This window comes from Heptranchias perlo, chromosome 7 (assembly GCF_035084215.1).
Source record: "Heptranchias perlo isolate sHepPer1 chromosome 7, sHepPer1.hap1, whole genome shotgun sequence".
Lineage (NCBI taxonomy): Eukaryota > Metazoa > Chordata > Chondrichthyes > Hexanchiformes > Hexanchidae > Heptranchias > Heptranchias perlo.
Window position 1 is genome coordinate 2,578,905 of NC_090331.1, and position 23,700 is coordinate 2,602,604.

A 23,700-nucleotide genomic window follows, 5' to 3' on the forward strand; every position below is an offset into this window, starting at 1 on the left:
TTTTAAAATTGAGGCGTTCCTGGACCGGGAGCCAATGTAGGTCAGTGAGCACAGGGGGTGATGGGAGAACGGGACTCGGTGCGAGTTGGGGTACGGGCAGCAGAGTTTGGGATGAGCTGAAGTTTACTTGACTCAGAGGGAGATTGCTACAAGTTGCCGTTTATTGAAGGGTGGTAGTGTTTGACACTCTCAGTCGCTGTGGTCTGCTGAGATTTCTCACAATAGGATGAATGGGAAGGAGTTGCTCCTTTGGGATTCTGTTGTTGGATCTCAGCTTCATGGTTGCCAGAATTAGGGATTTGGAGGATGCAACTCTCAGGAAAGATCAGGCAGGCCGGGGCTCTTTTGTCTGGAAAAAACAAGACCAAGAGGAGACCTGATGGAGGTCTTGAAAATTATGAAGGGGTTCGATAGGGCAGCTGTGGAGGAACGGTTCCCATTTGTGGGAGAGTCCAGAACAAGGGGGCATAAATATAAGATAGTCACTAGCAGATCAAATAAAGAATTTAGGAGGAATTTCTTTACGCAGAAAATGGCGAGAACATGGAACTCGCTGCCAAGTGGAGTGGGTGAAGCAGAGAGGATTGAAGCATACAAGAAGGAGAAAGGGTTGGGAGGGGTGGTGGGGAGAGGTAATTAGGGTGGGAGCAGACTCGTGTGGAGTATAAACACCGGCATAGACCAGTAGGGCCGAATGGCCTGGTCCTATCCTGTACGTTCGATATATTTCTATAATTGCCTTGATAGTCCTCATTTCTCAGGAAGATAGAGCTACAATAATACTGTCCTCTCTCTCTCCCTCTCTCTCTCTCTAGGTACTGGAGTATGCAGGGAAAGGAAAGAGCATCATGGATGTGGGGCTAGCACAAGCAAAGCAACCCCTCAGCACCAGGAGTCACTACTTTGAGGTGGAGATCGTGAATCCGGGAGAGAAATGCTACATCGCTGTGGGAGTGGCAAGGAAGGTAGGTGCAGAGGCTAAACTCACCACCTTCTCTCTGTTAGTCTCCGTCCTTGGCCCAAAAGGACAGCTGTGGAATCAGCTGGCAGCCCTCCTTTCAATGAGTGGTGAGAATGTGGAACTCACTCCCACAAGGAGTGGTTGAGGTGAATAGTGCAGATACATTTAAGGGGAAGCTCGATAAACACATGAGGGAGAAAGGAATAGAAGGATATGGTGATAGGGTGAGATGAAGTAGGGAGGGAGGAGGCTCGTGTGGAGAATAAACACCAGCATAGACCAGTTGGGCCGAATGGCCTGTTTCTGTGCTGTAAATTCTCTGTAAGTTTTCTGTAATGGACTATCAGGATGACGAGCTGGCAGGAAGGATATATTGGCCTTGGAGGGGACACCACACAGATTCACCAGAATGATACCGGGGCTTAAAGGGTTAAATTATGAAGCCGGTGTGTTCCCTCGAGTTTAGAAGATTAAGGGGTGATCTAATCGAGGTGTTTAAAATGATTAAAGGATTTGATCGGGTCGATAGAGAGAAACTATTTCCTCTGGTGGGGGGAGTCCAGAACGAGGGGGCAGAACCTTAAAATTAGAGCCAGGCCGTTCAGGGGTGATGTCAGGAAGCATTTCCTCACACAAAGGGGAGTGGGAATCTGGAACTCTCTCCCCCAAAAAAGAATGAAGAGAGGTAATATAAACGAAAAGGTCTGATTTTAAAGGGGGTGCAGGAGCAGAGAGACCTGGGGGGTGAATGTACACAAATCTTTGAAGGTGGCAGGACAGGTTGAGAAGGCTGTTAAAAAAGCATATGGGATCCTGGGCTTAATTAATAGAGGCACAGAGTACAAAAGCAAGGAAGTTATGCTAAACCTTTATAAAACACTGGTCAGGCCTCAGCTGGAGTATTGTGTCCAATTCTGGGCACCGCACTTTAGGAAGGATGTGAAGGCCTTAGAGAGGGTGCAGAAGAGATTTACTAGAATGATTCCAGGGATGAGGGACTTCAGTTATGTGGAGAGACTGGAGAAACTGGGATTGTTCTCCTTAGAACAGAGAAGGTGAAGGGGAGATTTGATCGAGATGTTCAAAATCATGAAGGGTTTTAATAGAGTAAATAAGGAGAAACTGTTTCCAGTGGCAGGAGGGTCGGTAACCAGAGGACACAGGTTATTGGCCAAAAAGCCAGAGGGGAGATGAGGAGAATTTTTTTATGCAGTGAGTTGTTCTGATCTGGAATGCGCTGCCTGAAAGGGCGGTGGAAGCAGATTCAATAATAACTTTCAAAAGGGAATTGGATAAATACTTGTACCTAACCCGTGCTGTACCTGCCCTGGGAGTGTTTGATGGGACAGTGTAGAGGGAGCTTTACTCTGTATCTAACCCTGTACCTGCCCTGGGAGTGTTTGATGGGACAGTGTAGAGGGAGCTTTACTCTGTATCTAACCCTGTACCTGCCCTGGGAGTGTTTGATGGGACAGTGTAGAGGGAGCTTTACTCTGTATCTAACCCTGTACCTGCCCTGGGAGTGTTTGATGGGACAGTGTAGAGGGAGCTTTACTCTGTATCTAACCCGTGCTGTACCTGCCCTGGGAGTGTTTGATGGGACAGTGTAGAGGGAGCTTTACTCTGTATCTAACCCTGTACCTGCCCTGGGAGTGTTTGATGGGACAGTGTAGAGGGAGCTTTACTCTGTATCTAACCCTGTACCTGCCCTGCGAGTGTTTGATGGGACAGTGTAGAGGGAGCTTTACTCTGTATCTAACCCGTGCTGTACCTGCCCTGGGAGTGTTTGATGGGACAGTGTAGAGGGAGCTTTACTCTGTATCTAACCCTGTACCTGCCCTGCGAGTGTTTGATGGGACAGTGTAGAGGGAGCTTTACTCTGTATCTAACCCGTGCTGTACCTGCCCTGGGAGTGTTTGATGGGACAGTATAGAGGGAGCTTTACTCTGTATCTAACCTGTGCTGTACCTGCCCTGGGAGTGTTTGATGGGACAGTGTAGAGGGAGCTTTACTCTGTATCTAACCCTGTACCTGCCCTGGGAGTGTTTGATGGGACAGTGTAGAGGGAGCTTTACTCTGTATCTAACCCGTGCTGTACCTGCCCCGGGAGTGTTTGATGGGACAGTGTAGAGGGAGCTTTACTCTGTATCTAACCCGTGCTGTACCTGCCCCGGGAGTGTTTGATGGGACAGTGTAGAGGGAGCTTTACTCTGTATCTAACCCGTGCTGTACCTGCCCTGGGAGTGTTTGATGGGACAGTGTAGAGGGAGCTTTACTCTGTATCTAACCCGTGCTGTACCTGCCCTGGGAGTGTTTGATGGGACAGTGTAGAGGGAGCTTTACTCTGTATCTAACCCGTGCTGTACCTGCCCTGGGAGTGTTTGATGGGACAGTGTAGAGGGAGCTTTACTCTGTATCTAACCCGTGCTGTACCTGCCCCGGGAGTGTTTGATGGGACAGTGTAGAGGGAGCTTTACTCTGTATCTAACCCGTGCTGTACCTGCCCTGGGAGTGTTTCAGGCTGTGTTATATTCCCAAAGTGGAAAGTGTTCCCTTTCTCTGTACAATATCCGACACGTGATGAGCAAAACTGGTGGTGATGTCTAACAATGCCGATCGAGGAGGTGCTTGGGGCCATTCTCGGGAATGCAGTGATGTTTTACACAGTGAGCTCACATTTGCACTAATAAATCCAGTACAGCCTCCTTGAGTGTAACTCTGACTGACGGGGACAGATCAGGTTAAAGGTAAGTGACTCTGACTGTAATTCCCATGTCAGTAGATGTGAGTGAACAACCTGTTACTCCACACTGGGTGAAGAGCAGTACAGTGAGCCTGATGTAATCGTGTGCATCAGGCTACGTATGTAAGTAAACAAGTGCTTGTATTGTTTGTGATAAATCCAGTAATGGGTGAGATTGATGATAACTTTGTGCGGTTTAGCCTAAGGTGATAGATGGGCTGCAGCTTAATTTGTACTTTAAACAATGGAGATTTCTATGGTGAGGAGGCGGAGGGAGCAGGGAATTAATTTAAAATGTGTCTCATTATAAGTCTGTCGTCCTTGTCATCCGAGGGATGGAAACCATCAAAACCATCCCAGCTGTGCACTGCTGGCCACCTCTGTATTCAGGGTCCCAGATCATCAGTGAAAACCCTTTTAGTAAATAAAGCCCTGTGTGTTTTGATATTTTTTATCCTCCTCTTGCTGACTCATGCTGATCGACGTGTTCCATGGACAGCACCAGCCGAACTGGTTCCGGGCTTCCCCTCCCTTCGGGAGTGACAGCAGGCTATTCCACTGTGGCAATCATCACAACCGAGACTGGTCCTGTTCCGACCCAATCTGCACAACAACAACAACAACAACAACCACCTGCATTTATTTTGCGCCTTTAACGTAGTAAAACGTCCCAAGGTGCTTCACAGGAGCGATTATCAAACAAAATTTGACACCGAGCCACATAAGGAGATATTAGGACAGGTGACCAAAAGCTCGATCAAAGAGGCAGGTTTTAAGGAGCGTCTTAAAGGAGGAGAGAGGGGGGGAGAGGTTCAGGGAGGGAATTCCAGAGCTTAGGGCCCAGGCAGCTGAAGGCACGGCCGCCAATGGTGGAGCGATGGAAATCGGGGGATGTGCAAGAGGCCAGAATTGGAGGAGCGCAGAGATCTCGGAGGGTTGTTGGGCTGGAGGAGGTTACAGAGAGAGGGAGAGGTGAGGCCCTGGAGGGATTTACGAACATACAAATTAAGAGCAGGAGTAGGCCATTCGGCCCCTCGAGCCTGCTCTGCCATTTGATAAGATCATGGCTGATCTGATTGCGACCTCAACCCTACTTTCCCGTCTACCTACTATAACCTTTGACTCCCTCGTTAATCAGGAATCTATCTAACTCAGCCTTAAAAATATTCAGTGACCCTGCCTCCACCGCTCTCTGGGGAAGGGAGTTCCACAGACTCACGACGCACTGAGAGAAAAAATTTCTCCTCCATCTTAAATGGGAGACCCCTTATTTTTAAACTGTGGCCTCTAGTTCTAGAGTCTCACACAAGGGGAAGCATCCTCTCAGCATCTTCTAGTCCCTTCAGGATCTTATATGTTTCAATAAGATCACCTCTCATTCTTCTAAACTCCAGTGTATACAGGCCCAACTTGTCCAACCTTTCCTCATAAGATAACCCCCTCATCCCAGGAATCAGTCGAGTGAACCTTCTCTGAACCGCCTCCAAAGCAATTATGTCCTTTCTTAAATAAGGAGACCAAAACTGCACAGTATTCCATCACCAATGCCATGTACAACTGTGATGTGGAGATGCCGGTGATGGACTGGGGTGGACAAATGTAAGGAATCTTACAACACCAGGTTATAGTCCAACAGTTTTATTTGAAAATCACAAGCTTTCGGAGCTTACCTCCTTCGTCAGGTGAGTGACGAAGGACGAAAGCTCCGAAAGCTTGTGATTTTCAAATAAAACTGTTGGACTATAACCTGGTGTTGTAAGATTCCTTACATCTGTACAACTGTAGCAAAACATCTCTACTTTTATATTCCATTCCCCTTGCAATAAATGACAACATTCCATTTGTCTTTCTAATCACTTGCTGTACCTGCATACTAACTTTTTGTGATTCATGTACTAGGACACCCAGATCCCTCTGTACCTCAGAGTTCTACAATCTCTCTCTATTTAAATAATATACTGTTTTTCTATTCCTCTTGCCAAAGTGGACAAGTTCACATTTTCCCACATTATACTCCATCTGCCACATGTTTGCCCACTCACTTAACCTATCTATATCCCTTTGCAGACTCCTTATGTCCTCTTCACAACTTACTTTCCTACCTACCTTTGTGTCATCAGCAAATTTAGCAACCATACATTCGGTCCCTTCATCCAAGTCATTGATATAGATTGTAAATAGTTGAGGCCCAAGCACTGATCCCTGTGGCACTCCACTCATTACATCTTGCCAACCTGAAAATGACCCATTTATGCCTACTCTCTGTTTCCTGTTAGCTAACCAATCCTTTATCCATGCTAATATGTTACCCCCTACACCATGAGCTCTTATTTTGTGTAGTAGCCTTTGATGTGGCACCTTGTCAAAAGCCTTCTGGAAATCCAAGTACACCACATCCACAGGATCCCCTTTATCCACTTTGCTTGTTACTTCCTCAAAGAACTCTAATAAATCAGTCAAACATGATTTCCCTTTCACAAAGCTGTGTTGACTCTGCCTGATTGCATTGAGATTTTCTAAGTGCCCTGCTATAACCTCCTTAATAATAGATTCTAGCATTTTCCCTATGATGGATGTTAAGCTAACTGGCCTGTAGTTTCCTGCTTTCTGTCTCCCTCCTTTCTTGAATAGAGGAGTTACATTCACTATTTTCCAATCTGATGGGACCCTTCCAGAATCTAGGGAATTTTGGAAAATTAATACCAATGCATCTACTATCTCTGCAGCCACTTCTTTTAAGACCCGAGGATGAAGTCTGTCAGGACCTGGGGACTTGTCAGCTTTTAGTTCTGGTAATTTTTCAGAACCCTTTCCCTGGTGATTGTAAATGTTTTAAGTTCCTCCCTCCCTTTCACCTCTTGATTCACAATTATTTCTGGCATGTTATTTGTATCCTCTACAGTGAAGACGGATGCAAAATATCTGTTCAATTCATCCGCCATTTCCTTATTCTCCATTATTAATTCCCCAGACTCACTCTCTAGAGAACCAACACTCACTTTACTTACTCTTTTCCTTTTCAAAAACTTGTAGAAACTCTTACTTTCTGTTTTTATATTTCTAGCTAGCTTTCTCTCGTACTCTAATTTCTCCCTCATCATTGTTCTTTCAGTCATTCTTTGCTGTTTTTTATATTCTGTCCAATCTTCTGGCCTGCCACTAATCTTCACGGAATTGTATGCTTTTTCTTTCAATTTGATTCTATCTTTAACTTCCTTAGTTAGCCACGGATGGTATGTCCTTCCCCTCGAGTCTTTCTTTCTCACTGGAATGTACCTTTGCTGAGTGTTATGAAATATCTCATTAAATGTCTGCCACTGCATCGCTACTGACCGATCCCTTAACCTAATCTCCCAGTTCACTTTAGCCAGCTCTGTCTTCATGCCCTCATAATTACCCTTATTTAAGTTTAACTAACCTGATAGAGTTTTTTGATGAGGTAACATAGAGGGTCGATGAGGGCAGTGTAGTTGATGTGGTGTATATGGACTTTCAAAAGGCGTTTGATAAAGTGCCGCACGGTAGGCTTATCATCAAGATTGCAGCCCATGGAATAAAGGGGGCAGTAGCAACATGGATACAGAATTGGTTAAGGGACAGGAAACAGAGAGTAGTGGTGAACGGTTTTTCGGACTGGAGGGAGGTGTACAGTGGTGTTCCCCAGGGGTCGGTGCTGGGACCACTGCTTTTCTTGATAAATATTAATGACTTGGACTTGGGTGTTCAGGGCACAATTTCAAAATTTGCAGATGACACAAAACTTGGAAGGGTAGTGAACAGTGAGGAGGATAGTGATAGACTTCAAGAGGATATAGACAGGCTGGTGGAATGGGCGGACACGTGGCAGATGAAATTTAACACAGAAAAATGCGAAGTGATACATTTCGGTAGGAAGAATAAGAAGAGGCAATGTAAACTAGAGGGTACAACTCTAAAAGGGGTACAGGAACGCAGAGATCTGGGGGTATATGTGCACAAATCGTTGAAAGTGGCAGGGCAGGTTGAGAAAGTGGTTAAAAAAGCATACGGGATCCTGGGCTTTATAAATAGAGGCATAGAGTACAAAAGCAAGGAAGTCACGATGAACTTTTATAAAACACTGGTTCGGCCACAACTGGAGTATTGTGTCCAGTTCTGGGCACCGCACTTTCGGAAAGATGTGAAGGCCTTGGAGAGGGTGCAGAAGAGATTTACTAGAATGATTCCAGGGATGAGGGACTTTAGTTACGTGGATAGACTGGAGAAGCTGGGATTGTTCTCCTTGGACAGAGAAGGTTGAGAGGAGATTTGATCGAGGTATTCAAAATCATGAAGGGTCTAGACAGAGTAGATAGAGAGAAAGGGTCAAGGACCAGAGGACATAGATTTAAGGTGATTGGCAAAAGAACCAAAGGTGACATGAGGAAAAACTTTTTTACACAGCGAGTGGTTAGGATCTGGAATGCACTGCCCGAAGGGATGGTAGAGGCAGATTCAATCATGGCCTTCAAAAGGGAACTGGATAAGTACTTGAAAGGAAAAAAATTGCAGGGCTACAGGGAAAGGGAGGGGGAGTGGGACTCGCTGGATTGCTCTTGCATAGAGCCAGCACGGACTCGATGGGCCAGATGGCCTCCTTCCATGCTATAACCTTTCTTTGATTCTATGATTCTAACAGAGTGGCTTTGCCTTTTTGGTCAGGTGGCCTGTAGCACGAGTGCATAGTCACGCTGAGACTATCGAGCGAGTGACGGACTGTCAGATCCTGTTACCCCGGGGAGAGTGGGAGAGGCTTGGTCAGTGGTTCTCAGTCGCTGTTTATTGCTGTGTCAGGATGACTGTGTCCGTTTCTGTGCTGAATGTGAAGCCTTGTGTTCCTGTCCCAGCGGCTGCCCAGAGTGCGAACAAACTCCACTCCTGCTTTTACCAGCTGGGAATCACCTGAATAAAAGTTTTTGGACTGGAGTCACGGAACTTCGCCCCCTCTGAGGGAGAGGAGGAGTCCCCCAGTTTGAGCGGAGACTGAGGGAGGGGAGGAGTCCCCCAGATTGAGGGGAGACTGAGGGAGGGGAGGAGTCCCATAGTTTGAGGGGAGACTGAGGGAGTGGAGGAGTCCCACAGTTTGAGGGGAGACTGAGGGAGGGGAGGAATCCCACAGTTTGAGGAGAGACTGAGGGAGGGGAGGAGTCCCCCAGTTTGAGGACTGCAGGAACAAGACAATATTTGCAGGATATGTTCGGCAAAGTAAAAATAAGAAGTTGATCAAATTGAGGTGCTGAGCTCGGATTCCAAGGCTGCGATCACATTCCTGAGAGAGCTCTGAACTTTCACCTTGGACCTGCGTCCAAATCCAGTGCTGACACATGGGATGAATGAAATCTGTCTGTCTCTCTGTCTCTCTGTCTCTCTCTCGCTCTGTCTCTCTATCTCTCTCTCTCTCTGTCTCTCTCTCTCTCTCTGTGTCTCTCTCTCTCTCTCTCTCTCTGTGTCTCTCTCTGTATCTCTCTCTCTCTCTCTCCGTCACTCTCAGTCTCTTTCCCTCCCTCTCTCATTCCATCTGTCTGTCTCTCTCTGACTCTTTCTCATAAGAACATCTGAAATAGGAGCAGGAGTAGGCCATTCGGCCCCTCGATCCTGCTCCACCATTCAATCAGATCATGGCTGACCTTCGACCTCATCTCCACTTTCCCGCCTGATCCCCATATCCCTCGAGTCCAAAAATCCATCAATCTCAGCCTTGAATATACTCAATGACTCAGCATCCACATCCCTCTGGGGTAGAGAATTCCAAAGATTCACAACCCTCTGAGTGAAGAAATTCCTCCCCATCTCAGTCCTAAATGGCCGACCCCTTATCCTGAGACTATGCCCCCTAGTTCTAGACTCTCCAGCCAGGGGAAACAGCCTCTCAGCATCTACCCTGTCAAGCCCCCTCAGAATCTTATATGTTTCAATGAGGATAACTAGGGAAAAAATAGGGCCCATTAGGGACAAAAATGGCAATCTGTGTGTGGAGCCGGCAGATGTAGGAGGGGTTCTAAATGAATTTTTTGCATCTGTTTTCACTATGGAGAAGGACGATGTAGACATAGAAATACGGCAGGGGGACTGTGATATACTCGAACATATTAACATCGAGCGGGAGGAGGTATTGGCGGTTTTAGCAGGCCTAAAAGTGGATAAATCCCCAGGCCCGGACGAAATGTATCCCAGGCTACTGTGTGAGGCAAAGGAGGAGATTGCGGGGGCTCTGACACATATATTCAGAACCTCTCTGGCCACAGGGGATGTGCCAGAGGACTGGAGAACCGCTAATGTTATACCATTATTCAAGAAGGGGAGTAGGGAAAAACCGGGGAACTACAGGCCAGTGAGCCTAACATCAGTGGTAGGAAAATTATTGGAAAAAATTCTGAAGGACAAAATTAGTCTCCACTTGGAGAAGCAAGGATTAATCAGGGATAGTCAACATGGCTTTGTCAAGGGAAGATCATGTCTGACTAACTTGATTGAATTTTTTGAGGGGGTGACTAGGCGTGTGGATGAGGGTAACGCAGTGGATGTGGTATACATGGATTTCAGTAAGGCCTTCGATAAAGTCCCCCACAGGAGACTGGTCAAGAAGGTACGAGCCCATGGAATCCAGGGTGCCTTGGCACTTTGGATACAAAACTGGCTTAGTGGCAGAAGGCAGAGGGTGATGGTCAAAGGTTGTTTTTGTGACTGGAAGCCTGTGGCCAGTGGGGTACCACAGGGATCGGTGCTGGGGCCCTTGCTGTTTGTGGTCTACATTAATGACTTGGATATGAATGTAAAAGGTATGATCAGTAAGTTCGCTGATGATACAAAAATTGGTAGGGTGGTAAATAGCGAGGAAGATAGCCTCAGTCTGCAGGACGATATAGATGGGTTGGTCAGATGGGCGGAACAGTGGCAAATGGAATTTAACCCGGAAAAGTGCGAGGTGATGCACTTTGGAGGGACTAACAAGGCAAGGGAATACACAATGAATGGGAGGACCCTAGGCAAGACAGAGGGTCAGAGGGATCTTGGTGTGCAAGTTCACAGATCCCTGAAGGCGGCGGAACAGGTAGATAAGGTGGTAAAGAAGGCATATGGGATACTTGCCTTTATTAGCCGAGGCATAGAATATAAGAGCAAGGAGGTTATGATGGAGCTGTATAAAACACTGGTTAGGCCACAGCTGGAGTACTGTGTGCAGTTCTGGTCGCCACACTACAGGAAGGATGTGATCGCTTTGGAGAGGGTGCAGAGGAGATTCACCAGGATGTTACCAGGGCTGGAGCGCTTCAGCTATGAAGAGAGACTGGGAAGATTGGGTTTGTTTTCCTTGGAGCAGAGGAGGCTGAGGGGGGACATGATTGAGGTGTACAAAATTATGAGGGGCACAGATAGGATGGATACTAAGGAGCTTTTTCCCTTCGTTGAGGGTTCTATAACAAGGGGACATAGATTCAAGGTAAAAGGCGGGAGGTTTAGAGGGGATTTGAGAAAGAACTTTTTCACCCAGAGGGTGGTTGGAGTCTGGAATTCACTGCCTGAAAGGGTTGTGGAGGCAGGAACCCTCACAACATTCAAGAAGCATTTGGATGAGCACTTGAAATGCCAAAGCATACAAGGCTACGGACCAAATGCTGGAATATGGGATTAGAGTAGACAGGGCTGATGGCCGGCGCGGACACGATGGGCCGAAGGGCCTCTATCCGTGCTGTATGACTATGACTCTATGACTCTATGAGATCGCCTCTCATTCGTCTAAACTCCAGAGAGTATAGGCCCATTCTACTCAACCTCTCCTCATTGGACAATCCCCTCATCCCAGGAATAAATCTAGCTTCTCTCTCCGAGAATCATAGAATCTTACAGCACAGAAATAGGCCATTCGGCCCGTCGTGCCTGTGCCAGCTCTTTGAAAGAGCTGTCCAATTTAGTCCCACAAGCCAGCGTTATCCCCATAACTCTGCAAATTTGTCCTCTTCAAGTACATGTCCAATTGCCTTTTGAAAGTTCCTGTGGAATCTGATTCCACCGCCCTTTCAGGGAGTGTGTTCCAGATCTTAACAACCCTCTGTGTGCAAAAAATTTCTCCGCATTTCCCCTCTAGTTTGTTTGCCAATTATTTTAAATCTATAACCTCTGGTTACTGACCCACTTCCCAGTGGAAACAGTTTCTCCGTACTTGCTCGATCAAAATCCCTCATAATTTTGAATATCTCTATTAAATCTCCCCTTAACCTTCTCTGTTCTGAGGAGAACAATCCCAGCTTCTCCAGTCTCTCCACAGATCAGGCAAAGGTGAATCCAAAGAGCTTCTACAAATACATAAAGGGCAAAAGGGTAACCAGGGAGAGAGTAGGGCCTCTTAAGGATCAACAAGGTCATCTATGTGCGGAACCACAAGAGATGGGTGAGATCCTGAATGAATATTTCACATCGGTATTTACGGTTGAGAAAGGCATGGATGTTAGGGAACTTGGGGAAATAAATAGTGATGTCTTGAGGAGTGTACATATTACAGAGAGGGAGGTGCTGGAAGTCTTAACGCGCATCAAGGTAGATAAATCTCCGGGACCTGATGAAATGTATCCCAGGACGTTATGGGAGGTTAGGGAGGAAATTGCAGGTCCCCTAGCAGAGATATTTGAATCATCCACCGCTACAGGTGAGGTGCCTGAAGATTGGAGGGTAGCAAATGTTGTGCCTTTGTTTAAGAAGGGCGGCAGGGAAAAGCCTGGGAACTACAGACCAGTGAGCCTGACATCTGTAGTGGGTAAGTTGTTAGAGGGTATTCTGAGGGACAGGATCTACAGGCATTTGGAGAGGCAGGGACTAATTAGGAACAGTCAGCATGGTTTTGTGAGAGGAAAATCATGTCTCACGAATTTGATTGAGTTTTTTGAAGGGGTAACCAAGAAGATAGATGAGGGCTGTGCAGTAGACGTGGTCTACATGGACTTTAGCAAAGCATTTGACAAGGTACTGCATGGTAGGTTGTTACATAAGGTTAAATCTCATGGGATCCAAGGTGAGGTAGCCAATTGGATACAAAATTGGCTTGACGGCAGAAGACAGAGGGTGGTTGTAGAGGGTTGTTTTTCAAACTGGATGCCTGTGTCCAGCGGTGTGCCTCAGGGATCGGTGCTGGGTCCGCTGTTATTTGTTATTTATATGAATGATTTGGATGAGAATTTAGGAGGCATGGTTAGTAAGTTTGCAGATGACACCAAGATTGGTGGCATTGTGGACAGTGAAGAAGGTTATCTAGGATTGCAACGGGATCTTGATAAATTGGGCCAGTGGGCCGATGAATGGCAGATGGAGTTTAATTTAGATAAATGTGAGGTGATGCATTTTGGTAGATCGAATCGGGCCAGGACCTACTCCGTTAATGGTAGGGCGTTGGGGAGAGTTATAGAACAAAGAGATCTAGGAGTACAGATTCATAGCTCCTTGAAAGTGGAGTCACAGGTGGATAGGGTGGTGAAGAAGGCATTCAGCATGCTTGGTTTCATTGGTCAGAACATTGAATGCAGGAGTTGGGATGTCTTGTTGAAGTTGTACAGGGCATTGGTGAGGCCACACTTGGAGTACTGTGTACAGTTCTGGTCACCCTATTATAGAAAGGATATTATTAAACTAGAAAGAGTGCAGAAAAGATTTACTAGGATGCTACCGGGACTTGATGGTTTGACTTACAGGGAGAGGTTAGACAGACTGGGACTTTATTCCCTGGAGAGTAGGAGGTTAAGGGGTGATCTTATAGAAGTCTATAAAATAATGAGGGGCATAGATAAGGTCGATAGTCAAAATCTTTTCCCAAAGGTAGGGGAGTCTATAACGAGGGGGCATAGATTTAAGGTGAGAGGGAAGAGATACAAAAGGATCCAGAGGGGCAATTTTTTCACTCAAAGGGTGGTGAGTGTCTGGAACGAGCTGCCAGAGGCAGTAGTAGAGGCGGGTACAATTTTGTCTTTTAAAAAGCATTTGGACAGTTACATGGGGAAGATGGGTATCGAGGGATATGGGCCAAGTGCAGGCAATTGGGACTAGCTTAGTGGTATAAACTGGGCGACATGGACATGTTGGGCCGAAGGGCCTGTTTCCATGTTGTAACTTCTATGATTCTATGATTCTATAACTGAAGTCTCTCATCCCAGGTATCATTATGGTAAATCTCCTCTGTTCCCTCTCCAAGGCCTTGACATCCTTCCTAAAGTGTGGTGTCCAGTATTGTACACAATTCTCCAGCTGAGGCCTAACCAGTGATTTGTAAAGGTTTAGCATGACTTGTTTTTATATTCAATGCCCCTATTTACAAAGCCAAGTATCCCATACGCTTTCTTAACCACCTTATTAACTTGCCCTGCCACCTTCAAAGATTTGTGAATATGTATCCCCCAGGACCCTCTGCTCTTGCAACCCCTCAAATTAGTACCATTTAGATTATACGGCCTCTCCATGCTGTTCCTCTCTGTCTCTCTCTCTCTGTCTCTCTGACTGTATCTCTCTTTCTGTCTCTCCATCTCTCTCCCTTTATCACACTCTGACTCTCTCTCTTTGCCTCTCTGACTCTCTGCCTGCCTCTCTCTCTTTCCATGTCTGTGCCTTTCTGTCTGTCTGTCTTTGTCTCTGTCTCTCACTGTCTGTCTGTCTGTCTCTCTCTCTCTCTGTGTCTCTCACTGACTGCCTGCCTCTCTGTCAGTCTCTGACTCTCTCACTGCCTGTCTGTCAGTCTCTGACTCTCTCACTGCCTGTCTGTCAGTCTCTGGCTCTCTCACTGCCTGTCTGTCAGTCTCTGACTCTCTCACTGTCTGTCTGTCAGTCTCTGACTCTCTCACTGTCTGTCTGTCAGTCTCTGACTCTCTCACTGTCTGTCTGTCAGTCTCTGACTCTCTCACTGTCTGTCTGTCAGTCTCTGACTCTCTCACTGTCTGTCTGTCAGTCTCTCTCTGACTCTCTTTCTATCTGTCTCTCTCACTGTCTGTCTCTCACTCACTGTCTGTCTGTCTCTCTGTGTCTCTCACTGTCTGTCTCTCTCACTGTCTGTCTCTCTCACTGTCTGTCTCTCTCACTGTCTCTCTCACTGTCTGTCTCTCTCACTGTCTGTCTCTCTCACTGTCTGTCTGTCTCTCTCTGTCTGTCTCTGATTCTCTCACTGTCTGTCTGTCAGTCTCTCTCTGTCTCTCACTGTCTGTCTCTCTCACTGTCTGTCTGTCAGTCTCTCTCTGATTCTCTCACTGTCTGTCTGTCAGTCTCTCTCTGACTCTCTCTCTCTCTCTCTATTTCCACTTGATATCCTTTCTCCTCTTCCCCCTCACCCCATTTTGATGATTTCAGACTGGAATGAGTCTGGGCAATTCCTGTGGCCGAGGGCTTTGCAGATGCAGAAGAAATTTTTAAGAATAATTAAATATGAGCACAGAACCAGGACCTGTTGTGTGACTGTGTTAATGGTTCTGGTTATCAGAGCTGTTGAATGGGAGCGAGGAGTGAGCTCTCTAACCCCTCCTGTGGGACCCGGATATATCGGGGGGGGGTGTGGGAGCCTCACTGACCCACACTCACACCCAAGGGGAGTGCAGTGTTGGAACAATACAGAGGTATTTCTGCAACCCTCACTCCCCCACCCACAGCACACTTAGAGTCATAGAGTCATAGAGTTATACAGCACGGATAGAGGCCCTTCGGCCCATCGTGTCCGCGCCGGCCATCAGCCCTGTCTACTCTAATCCCATATTCCAGCATTTGGTCCGTAGCCTTGTATGCTATGGCATTTCAAGTGCTCATCCAAATGCTTCTTGAATGTTGTGAGGGTTCCTGCCTCCACAACCCTCTCAGGCAGTGAGTTCCAGACTCCAACCACCCTCTGGGTGAAAAAGTTCTTTCTCAAATCCCCTCTAAACCTCCCGCCTTTTACCTTGAATCTATGTCCCCTTGTTATAGAACCCTCAACGAAGGGAAAAAGCTCCTTAGTATCCATCCTATCTGTGCCCCTCATAATTTTGTACACCTCAATCATGTCGCCCCTCAGCCTCCTCTGCTCCAAGGAAAACAAACCCAATCTTCCCAGTCTCTCTTCATAGCTGAAGCGCTCCAGCCCTGGTAACATCCTGGTGAATCTCCTCTGCACCCTCTCCAAAGCGATCACATCCTTCCTGTAGTGTGGCGACCAGAACTGCACACAGTACTCCAGCTGTGGCCTAACCAGTGTTTTATACAGCTCCATCATAACCTCATTGCTCTTATATTCTATGCCTCGGCTAATAAAGGCAAGTATCCCATATGCCTTCTTTACCACCTTATCTACCTGTTCCGCCGCCTTCAGGGATCTGTGAACTTGCACACCAAGATCCCTCTGACCCTCTGTCTTGCCTAGGGTCCTCCCATTCATTGTGTATTCCCTTGCCTTGTTAGTCCCTCCAAAGTGCATCACCTCGCACTTTTCCGGGTTAAATTCCATTTGCCACTGTTCCGCCCATCTGACCAACCCATCTATATCGTCCTGCAGACTGAGGCTATCCTCCTCGCTATTTACCACCCTACCAATCTTTGTATCATCAGCGAACTTACTGATCATACCTTTTACATTCATATCCAAGTCATTAATGTAGACCACAAACAGCAAGGGACCCAGCACCGATCCCTGTGGTACCCCACTGGCCACAGGCTTCCAGTCACAAAAACAACCTTCGACCATCACCCTCTGCCTTCTGCCACTAAGCCAGTTTTGTATCCAAAGTGCCAAGGCACCCTGGATTCCATGGGCTCGTACCTTCTTGATTCCATGGGCTCGTACCTTCTTGTAACCGCTCTCAAAGGCATTACAGTAGATGTGAGGCCAGTTTTCGTTTGTCAAGTTGATGGGATACACAGATCAACTGGAGTTAGGTATGGAGTCTGATAGTTAACCTCTGACCCCATTCTTGCTCTGTATATGTGTGTGTCTCTCTCTCTCTCCCCCCACCCCTCTGTCTCTCCTGGTCTTTCTCATTCTCTGTCTCTCTTTTTCTCTGTCTCACTCTCTCGCTCCATCTGTCTGTCTCTCTATGTGTCTGTCTCTCTCTCTCACACACACACATATATGAAGACACAAAGATACAAAGACGGTCAGGTACAGCACGGGTGAGATACAGAGTAAAGGTCCCTCTACACTCCCATCAAACACTCCCAGGGCAGGTACAGCACGGGTTAGATACAGAGTAAAGCTCCCTCTACACTCCCATCACACACTCCCAGGGCAGGTACAGGGTTAGATACAGAGTAAAGCTCCCTCTACCCTGTCCCAACAAAACGCTCGAGCTCCAGTTCAGAAGAGTGTCTGTACGACCCCAGTGTACCGTTGTTAACAGTCGGGGTCGTGAGAAGCAGTTATCCCCGGTCCGACAGCCTGCCTGCCCCTCAGTATCGGGCCTGACAGATGAAAGATTGTGAATGAACAGAGAATGTCAGCAAACTGTTTCTCACTCCCATCCTTGCAGTGTTGCCGAGACCATTTGCCGGAGTCTGGAATCAGCTCCTGGATTGTGCACAGAACCTGTTTTGAATTTATTGACGGGGCCCAGGGTGAGCGAATGATTTAGGGGTGAGGGAGAGTGAGAGAGAAAGCTAACTTGCAGAAAGCTGAGTCACGTATGACACGAAGGAGCTGATTGAGAGGGAAATGTTTCCCTGCGCTGTGTTAGTGTTCCTGTGTCTCTGGGTATTTTTCTTTTGGGCAGTGAGTTTTTGTGTGTGTTGTGTGTGGTTTGGGAGCTGGGTCTGAAATCTCCCAACAACTGCTGGTATCTGAGAGCAGTGTTTACACAGCTGCTCGGGGCCTGGGCCTGAACAATGGAGCTTACATGACACACACAGGCTGCAGGGCCGGGTCCAGCCCGAGCGACCAGCTCCATATTCCATTCCTGCCGCCAGCACTGCACTTTATTCATAATCCAAACCGCATTTACAAATGGGCACAGGCTCACTCTCTCTCACACTCACTGTCTCTCTCACACACTCTCACACTCACAGTCTCTCTCACACACTCACAGTCTCTCTCTCACACTCTCACACTCACAGTCTCTCTCACACACTCTCACAGTCTCTCTCTGACACTCACTGTCTCTCTCTCACAGTCTCACACTCACAGTCTCACACTCACAGTCTCACACTCACTGTCTCTCTCTCACACTCACTGTCTCTCTCTCACACTCTCACAGTCTCTCTCTCACACTCACTGTCTCTCACTGTCTCTCTCACAGTCTCACACTCACAGTCTCACACTCACAGTCTCTCTCTCACACACTCTCACACTCACAGTCTCTCTCTCACACTCTCACACTCACAGTCTCTCTCTCACACTCACACTCACAGTCTCTCTCACACACTCACAGTCTCTCTCACACACTCACAGTCTCTCTCACACTCACAGTCTCTCTCTCACACTCACAGTCTCTCTCTCACACTCACTGTCTCTCTCTCACAGTCTCACACTCACAGTCTCTCTCTCACACACTCTCACACTCACAGTCTCTCTCTCACACACTCTCACAGTCGCTCTAACACACTCTCTCACACTCACAGTCTCTCTCTCACACTCTCTCACACTCACAGTCTCTCTCTCACACTCACAGTCTCTCTCCCTCACACACTCTCACACTCACAGTCTCTCTCACACTCACACACACTCGCACACTCGCAGTCTCTCTCACACACACACTCTCACACTCTCACTCTCTCACTCTCACACACTCTCTCACACACAGTCTCACTCTCACGCTCAGTCTCTCTCTCACACACTCACACTCACAGTCTCTCACAATCTCACACTCACAGTCTCTCTCAAAAACACACTCTCACACTCTCACTCTCTCACTCTCACACACTCTCTCACACACAGTCTCACTCTCACGCTCAGTCTCTCTCTCACACACTCACACTCACAGTCTCTCACAATCTCACACTCACAGTCTCTCTCACACACACACTCTCACACTCTCACTCTCTCACTCTCACACACTCTCTCACACACAGTCTCACTCTCACGCTCAGTCTCTCTCTCACACACTCACACTCACAGTCTCTCACAATCTCACACTCACAGTCACTCACACACTCTCTCACACTCACAGTCTCTCTCTCTCACACTCACAGTCTCTCTCACACTCACAGTCTCTCTCTCACACTCACAGTCTCTCTCCCTCACACACTCTCACACTCACAGTCTCTCTCTCACACACACTCTCACACTCACATATACACACTCGCAGTCTCTCTCACACACACTCTCTCACACTCTCACACACAGTCTCTCTCTCACACACTCTCACACTCGGTCTCTCTCTCACACACTCACACACACTCTCACACTCGCAGTCTCTCTCACACACACACTCTCACAGTCTCTCTCTCTCTCTCTCTCTCACACACTCTCACAGTCTCTCCCTCTCTCACTCTCTCAGTCTCTCTCTCTCACACTCTCAGTCTCTCTCTCTCACTCTCTCTCTCTCACACTCTCAGTCTCTCTCTCTCACTCTCTCAGTCTCTCTCTCTCACTCTCTCAGTCTCTCTCTCTCACACTCTCAGTCTCTCTCTCTCACACTCTCAGTCTCTCTCTCTCACACTCTCAGTCTCTCTCTCTCACACTCACAGTCTCTCTCTCACACTCACAGTCTCTCTCTCACACTCACAGTCTCTCTCCCTCACACACTCTCACACTCACAGTCTCTCTCTCACACACACTCTCACACTCACATATACACACTCGCAGTCTCTCTCACACACACACTCTCACACTCTCACACACAGTCTCTCTCTCACACACTCTCACACTCGGTCTCTCTCTCACACACTCTCACACTCACAGTCTCTCACACACAATCTCACACTCACAGTCTCTCTCTCACACTCACAGTCTCTCTCACACACACTCTCACACTCACAGTCTCTCTCTCACTCTCACAGTCTCTCTCTCACACTCAGTCTCTCTCTCACACTCAGTCTCTCTCTCACACTCAGTCTCTCTCTCACACTCAGTCTCTCTCTCACACACACTCTCACACTCACACACTCTCTCACACACACTCTCAGTCTCTCTCACACACACTCTCAGTCTCTCTCACACACACTCACACTCACAGTCTCTCTCTCTCACACTCACAGTCTCTCGACCTCACACACTCTCACACTACCAGTCTCTCTCTCACACACACTCTCACACTCACACACTCACACACACTCTCACACTCGCAGTCTCTCTCACACACACACTCTCACACTCTCACTCTCACACACTCTCACAGTCTCTCTCTCTCTCACTCTCACAGTCTCTCCCTCTCTCACTCTCTCAGTCTCTCTCTCTCACACTCTCAGTCTCTCTCTCTCACACTCTCAGTCTCTCTCTCTCACACTCTCAGTCTCTCTCTCACACTCTCAGTCTCTCTCTCACACTCACAGTCTCTCTCTCACACTCACAGTCTCTCTCTCACACTCACAGTCTCTCTCTCACACTCACAGTCTCTCTCCCTCACACACTCTCACACTCACAGTCTCTCTCTCACACACACTCTCACACTCACATATACACACTCGCAGTCTCTCTCACACACACACTCTCACACTCTAACACACAGTCTCTCTCTCACACACTCTCACACTCGGTCTCTCTCTCACACACTCTCACACTCACAGTCTCTCACACACAATCTCACACTCACAGTCTCTCACACACACTCTCACACTCACAGTCTCTCTCACACACACTCTCACACTCACAGTCTCTCTCTCACACTCACAGTCTCTCTCACACACACTCTCACACTCACAGTCTCTCTCTCACTCTCACAGTCTCTCTCTCACACTCAGTCTCTCTCTCACACTCAGTCTCTCTCTCACACTCAGTCTCTCTCTCACACTCAGTCTCTCTCTCACACTCAGTCTCTCTCTCACACTCAGTCTCTCTCTCACACTCAGTCTCTCTCTCACACTCAGTCTCTCTCTCACACTCAGTCTCTCTCTCACACACACTCTCACACTCACACACTCTCTCACACACACTCTCAGTCTCTCTCACACACACTCTCAGTCTCTCTCACACACACTCTCAGTCTCTCTCACACACACTCTCAGTCTCTCTCACACACACTCTCACACTCACAGTCTCTCTCTCTCACACTCACAGTCTCTCTACCTCACACACTCTCACACTACCAGTCTCTCTCTCACACACACTCTCACACTCTCACTCTCACACACTCTCACAGTCTCTCCCTCTCTCACTCTCACAATCTCTCTCTCTCACACACTGTCACACTCTCACTATCACACACACACACTCTCAGTCTCTCTCTCTCACACTCTCAGTTTCTCTCTCTCACACTCTCAGTCTCTCTCTCTCTCTCACAGTCTCTTTCTCTCTCTATCTCTCTCACAGTCTCCCTCTCTCTCTCACAGTCTCTCTCTCTCTCACTCTCACAGTCTCAGTCTCTCTCTCTCTCTCTCACTCACAGCCTCTCTCCCTCTCACGCACTCTCACAGTCTCTCTCTCTCTCTCTCTCTCACTCTCACAGTCTCTCTCTCTCCCTCTCACACACTCTCAGTCTCTCTCTCTCTCACCGTCTCTTTCGCTCACACACTCTCACAGTCTCTCTCCCTCTCACACCCTCAGTCTCTCCCTCTCACACACTCACTGTCTCTCTCTCACACTCACAGTCTCTTTCGCTCACACACTCTCACAGTCTCTCTCCCTCTCACACCCTCAGTCTCTCTCTCTCACACACTCACTGTCTCTCTCTCACACTCACAGTCTCTCTCTCTCTCTCTCTATCACACTCTCACAGTCTCTCTCTCACAGTCTCTCTCTCTCACAGTCTCTCTCTCTCACAGTCACTCTCTCTCACAGTCTCTCTCTCTCACAGTCTCTCTCTCTCTCAGTCTCTCTCTCAGTCTCTCTCACTGTCTCTCTCTCACACTCACAGTCTCTCTCTCTCTCTCACCGTCTCTTTCGCTCACACACTCTCACAGTCTCTCTCCCTCTCACACCCTCAGTCTCTCTCTCTCACACACTCACTGTCTCTCTCTCACACTCACAGTCTCTCTCTCTCTCTCTCTATCACACTCTCACAGTCTCTCTCTCACAGTCTCTCTCTCTCACAGTCTCTCTCTCTCACAGTCTCTCTCTCTCACAGTCTCTCTCTCTCACAGTCTCTCTCTCTCAGTCTCTCTCTCTCTCAGTCTCTCTCTCTCACAGTCTCTCTCTCAGTCTCTCTCTCTCTCACTCTCAGTCTCTCTCTCTCTCACTCTCAGTCTCTCTCTCTCTGTCTCTCTCTCTGTCTCTCTCTCAGTCTCTCTCTCAGTCTCTCTCTCAGTCTCTCTCTCTCACAGTCTCTCTCTCTCACAGTCTCTCTCTCTGTCTCTCTCTCGATGTGGAGATGCCGGTGATGGACTGGGGTTGACAATTGTAAACAATTTTACAACACCAAGTTATAGTCCAGCAATTTTATTTTAAATTCACAAGCTTTCGGAGATTTTCTCCTTCCTCAGGCAAACATTTGCCTGAGGAAGGAGAAAATCTCCGAAAGCTTGTGAATTTAAAATAAAATTGCTGGACTATAACTTGGTGTTGTAAAATTGTTTACAATTGTCTCTCTCTCAGTCTCTCTCTCAGTCTCACTCTCAGTCTCACTCTCTGTCTCTCTCTCTCTGTCTCTCTCTCTGTCTCTCTCTCAGTCTCTCTCTCAGTCTCTCTCTCAGTCTCTCTCTCTCTCAGTCTCTCTCTCTCTCAGTCTCTCTCTCAGTCTCTCTCTCAGTCTCTCTCTCACAGTCTCTCTCTCACAGTCTCTCTCTCACAGTCTCTCTCTCACAATCTCTCTCTGTCTTTCTCTCACAGTCTCTCTCTCTCTCAGTCTCTCTCTCTCACAGTCTCTCTCTCTCAGTCTCTCTCTCTCAGTCTCTCTCTCACAGTCTCTCTCTCTCAGTCTCTCTCTCTCAGTCTCTCTCTCTCAGTCTCTCTCTCTGTCTCTCTCTCAGTCTCTCTCACAGTCTCTCTCTCAGTCTCTCTCTCTCTCAGTCTCTCTCTCAGTCTCTCTCTCTCTCAGTCTCTCTCTCTCAGTCTCTCTCTCTCAGTCTCTCTCAGTCTCTCTCTCTCAGTCTCTCTCTCACAGTCTCTCTCTCTCAGTCTCTCTCTCTCTCAGTCTCTCTCTCTCTCAGTCTCTCTCTCTCAGTCTCTCTCTCTCTCAGTCTCTCTCTCTCTCAGTCTCTCTCTCTCTCAGTCTCTCTCACAGTCTCTCTCTCAGTCTCTCTCTCTCTCAGTCTCTCTCTCAGTCTCTCAGTCTCTCTCTCTCTCAGTCTCTCTCTCAGTCTCTCTCTCTCAGTCTCTCTCTCTCAGTCTCTCTCTCTCAGTCTCTCTCTCTCTCAGTCTCTCTCTCTCTCAGTCTCTCTCTCTCAGTCTCTCTCTCTCTCAGTCTCTCTCTCAGTCTCTCTCTCACAGTCTCTCTCACAGTCCCTCTCTCACAGTCTCTCTCTCACAGTCTCTCTCTCACAATCTCTCTCTCACAATCTCTCTCTCTCAGTCTCTCTCTCTCAGTCTCTCTCTCTCAGTCTCTCTCTCTCACAGTCTCTCTCTCTCTCAGTCTCTTTCTCACAGTCTCTCTCTCTCAGTCTCTCTCTCTCAGTCTCTCTCTCTCTCAGTCTCTCTCTCTCTGTCTCTCTCTCTCTCAGTCTCTCTCTCAGTCTCTCTCTCTCTCAGTCTCTCTCTCTCAGTCTCTCTCTCTCAGTCTCTCTCAGTCTCTCTCTCTCAGTCTCTCTCTCACAGTCTCTCTCTCTCAGTCTCTCTCTCTCTCAGTCTCTCTCTCTCTCAGTCTCTCTCTCTCAGTCTCTCTCTCTCTCAGTCTCTCTCTCTCTCAGTCTCTCTCTCTCTCAGTCTCTCTCTCTCTCAGTCTCTCTCACAGTCTCTCTCTCAGTCTCTCTCTCTCTCAGTCTCTCTCTCTCTCAGTCTCTCTCTCAGTCTCTCAGTCTCTCT

The 23,700-nt window shown here is 47.7% G+C and overlaps 1 protein-coding gene across 1 annotated transcript in view; it reads left to right on the forward strand.

Annotated features, from left to right (window-relative positions):
• Positions 1-23,700, forward strand: part of LOC137323436 (SPRY domain-containing protein 3-like) — a 708,978-nt gene that overhangs the window by 514,582 nt on the left and 170,696 nt on the right. The window contains exon 7 of the mRNA XM_067986908.1: positions 816-965. Coding sequence (XP_067843009.1) covers positions 816-965 — 150 coding nt within the window. The remainder of the gene's footprint in view (positions 1-815; positions 966-23,700) is intronic.